Below are 3,899 nucleotides of genomic sequence, written 5' to 3' on the forward strand. Positions count from 1 at the left end.
TATGATTGAACATGCAGTGATCTACAAATTCATGGGGTTCTGGCCAACAGAAAGGGCATTGTGTCAATGGATAGAGCAACAGTGGAAACCCAAAGGTGATGTTACACTGCACTTAGGAGCTAAAGGTTTTTTAACTGTTGTTTTCTCAAATTTAGAAGATAAGGATAGAATATTCGATGGAGGGCCTTATTTCTTTGCCTCTGCAGGCCTATACGTAAGTCCATGGAAACCCAACTTCGTACCAAAAAAGGAAACCTTCAAGAAGGTACCAATGTGGATACGCCTCTTCTCCTTACCAATTGATTATTGGGGACATACAACTCTTGAACAAATAGGGAATAAGCTAGGGACCTTCATCAAAGCCTGAGAAGCTACTTTGCAAAGAAGGTATACCTCTTGTGCAAGAATCTGTGTGGAAATGGATGTGTCTTGGGCCCTGCATGAGGGTCTATGGCTGGAATATAGGGATGAAGATTATTTCCAAGCCATAGATTATGAGCAAATCCCATTCTGATGCAGAAAATATCATGAGCATGGTTATTTAATCAGAGAATGTCCACTGAACAAAGTAGCAGGAGAACATAAGGAAGACAAAGCAGAGAAGAACAAGGAAATATTTACCAGACCGAAAGCTAAACAAAGAGCGCATAAGAAACGCCAAACCAAAGCAAGCACCTCCAAGGTAACACAGGCAATGCTTTTGAAATCTTGGAAACTGAAACGGAATCAGAGGACAAGATCAAAGAACAAAAAACCACTGAAATAATCAAATCCACAATAGGGCGTGAGACAAAAGAACTGGAGGGGAACCCTTTAAGCATAATGCTCCAGACTTAAGAAATAATAGAAGGGGGTTGAGGAAGACTCAGAAATGCTCATAAGTGATATTGGAAGCAAAGATATGGAACTCAATGATATACTAGAGTAAGAGGGGGTGAATCTACCAGACATGGTGGAAAACTGGAAAAATAAGGGAATGGAACACATATCGGATGAGGAAGTTAAAAGAGTTAATGATATACTAATAGCACGACAAAGAGCAGAGATGGAAATGCAAAGCAAAAGCTTGGGTACAACTAAAGGGCTAAGAGTTCGAACACAAGGTCTGCATCAAACCTCCATAAGTTCCAAACACCAGAAAAAAGAGGACGCAGAACCAAAAATGAAGCATTGCAAGAGCTGGGACAAATGCTCTTAAACTTCGGTAAGATGAAGGCCCTAGAGGCTTTTTCTATAAGCTCCTAATCTTTGTTTAAAATGAAAATTCTTTCTTGGAATGCTATAGGGATTAATAGCCAAACAAAACAACGTCTTTTAAAGAAGAAAGTCCAAAAGGAACAACCAAACATAGTGTTTGTGCAGGAAACTAAATGTTCAAGTAGCACGATACTCAATATTAGCAAAAAATTAGGTAAACATATGGAATACCTGGAGACTGCAAGCAATGGATGGGAGGGAGGCTTAATCACTCTGTGGAATCCACAAGTAATCAAGATCCTCTCCTTTGAGGCGACCAGATCCTTTATAGTTGTAGAAGCTCAGGTTGTAGGAAACTTTGAAACCTATCTATGTACTAATGTATACGGTCCACAGAAACTAGAGGACAAGTTTCTTTTTATGAGAACTCTGCTTAACCTGAACCTGAGGTATCCCCAAGCTAAGGTAGTCATGGGAGGGGGTTTCAACATGATAACCAACCTCATGGAAAAGAAAGGTGGCATACGGAAACTCAACAAAGACTCTGAAGCCTTCCTAGACTTTATCAAGACGGCTAATCTAGTGTATGTTTTTCCAAAAAGTGGGGCTTACACATGGAACAACAAAAGGGGATGTGAAAGGCAAATAGCTTCTCGTCTAGACAAATTTCTAATTTCAGAAAGTATTCTGTTGGAAGGAATTATAGTGGAATCATATATTCTTCCCAGCGGGGGGTTAGACCACTGGCCCATTTCTTTGATTGCTGCCATCCAGGGTACTCCAAGAAATAAGCCTTTTAGATTTGAAAAATTCTGGCTCACCCATTTGGATTTCATACATCAAATTGATCAATGGTGGAAAGAAACTGTGGGAATTAAAGGAACCAAAATGTACAGATTACAAGGCAAGCTGAGATACATTAAAGACAAGATCAAAATCTGGAACGAAGAGGTCTTTGGGAACATATTCAAAGAGAAAAAGAAACTAGAGGAGCAATTAGAGCAGATACATATAGGATGGATTCAAGGGAATATAAACCCAGAAACTGTGAGCAAGGAAAAGATGTTAATGCAAGAATGGCAACATCGTTGCCAACAGGAGGAAACTCTATGGAAGCAGAAATATCGAGTTCAGTGGCTTAAGGAAGGAGAACAAAATACTAAATTCTTCCACAGGTCAGCTATTGCCCACAGAGGAGCTAATAAAATCCTTAGCCTAAAAGATGATCAGGGAGCCGCGTTTTAGAATCATCAAGAGATCTTCACCCTTCTCACTATGCATTTTAGCAGCATAGCTAAAGAACCTGAAGTTGACAGAACGTAGGCCATTGAGGAACTTATCTCCTCAATCCCCAAGCTAATCATGACAGAGCAGAACTTAGCACTGACTCGAGAAATTTCCATGGAAGAGGTGGAAGAGGCAGCGAAAGAAATGCCAAATGACAAAGCACCTGGACCTAATGGTTTTACCATTAATTTCTACAAAGCCTGTTGGGATATAGTCAAAACAGAAGTTTGGGAAGTTGTGGAGGATTCTCGACGTTCGACCTCAATCCTCAAGTCCCTCAACTCCACCTTCTTGGCCCTGATTCCAAAAGAGGAGGAAGCTAACACCCCTTCAAAGTTTCATCCTATAGCGCTATGTAATGTCGTATAAAAGATCATTTCCAAAGTTATAGCTAACAGAATGAAACCCATTCTTCTGGGCCTTATCTTAGAAGAGAAATCGGGATATGTTGAGGGGAGACAGATTCTGGACAACGTCTTACTAGCTCAGGAGATGATTCATACTCTTCAATCTTGGAAGAAAGCAGGAATGATGATGCAACTAGATATGTCAAAAGCATATGACAAGGTCAACTGGCATAATTTACTTGGAAATAATTTTAAAAGCCTTTTGCCTTGCTGAACAATGGATAGCATGGATTCTGGCTTTGGTCAAATCTACTAGATTTTCTATTTTGGTGAATGGAGCCCCTTCTGCTCAATTCTGTCCTTCGCGAGGTCTTAGGCAGGGTGATCCGGTTTCCCCTTTCCTTTTTGTGATCTTGATGGAAGGTTTAAGTAGACTTATTCATAGAGCTAAGGAGGAAGGAGTCATCAAAGGATTGCAGCCCCTGCCCTCTATTCCAGCCACTACCCACCAACAATTTGTTGACGATACGATGTTACATGGCACTCCTACAGTCAAAGAAGCCTTGGGCTATAAAAGGATCCTCAATCTTTTTAGGAAGGCCTCAGGTATGGATCTTAATCTATCAAAATCCTCTATCTTCTTTTTCAATACTCATTTAGCTATGCAAAAAAACCTCTCCTACATCCTAGGCTTCCGAAGAAGCAACCTCCCCTCGAGGTACCTAGGGGCACCTTTGACTGACAAACCCTGGAAAAAAATCCATTGGGAAATATCTTGGCCAACTTGGAAAAAAGATGTCATCATTGGACCCATAGGGCCCTAAATTTTGCAGGAAGACTGGTCTTAACCAAAGCAGTCCTTCAGGCTATACCTCAATATATGCTCTGCATTATTCCAGCACCCAAGGGAATACTGAAAAAGATAAGGATAATTCAAAGGACGTTTCTCTGGTCGGGTAATTCTGAGAAGAAGAAATGGTCACTGATAGCGTGGAACAAACTGTGCAAGTCTAAACAACTGGGAGGGTTGAACTTGCAAGACCCTTCCATGATCAATCGAGCCCGTGG

The 3,899-nt window shown here is 40.8% G+C and overlaps 1 protein-coding gene across 1 annotated transcript; it reads left to right on the forward strand.

Moving 5' to 3' along the window:
* The first annotated feature begins 1,419 nt into the window (after positions 1-1,419).
* LOC149216083 (uncharacterized) lies at positions 1,420-2,442 on the forward strand. The gene has a single exon (XM_089389815.1). The coding sequence runs from the start codon at positions 1,420-1,422 to the stop codon at positions 2,440-2,442; it is 1,023 nt and encodes a 340-aa protein (XP_089245941.1).
* Positions 2,443-3,899: the final 1,457 nt, after the last annotated feature.

This window comes from Pinus tabuliformis, chromosome 1_1 (assembly GCF_031772625.1).
Source record: "Pinus tabuliformis cultivar Carrire ecotype Pingquan chromosome 1_1, CPIR1, whole genome shotgun sequence".
In the NCBI taxonomy this organism is placed as follows: Eukaryota; Viridiplantae; Streptophyta; class Pinopsida; order Pinales; family Pinaceae; genus Pinus; species Pinus tabuliformis.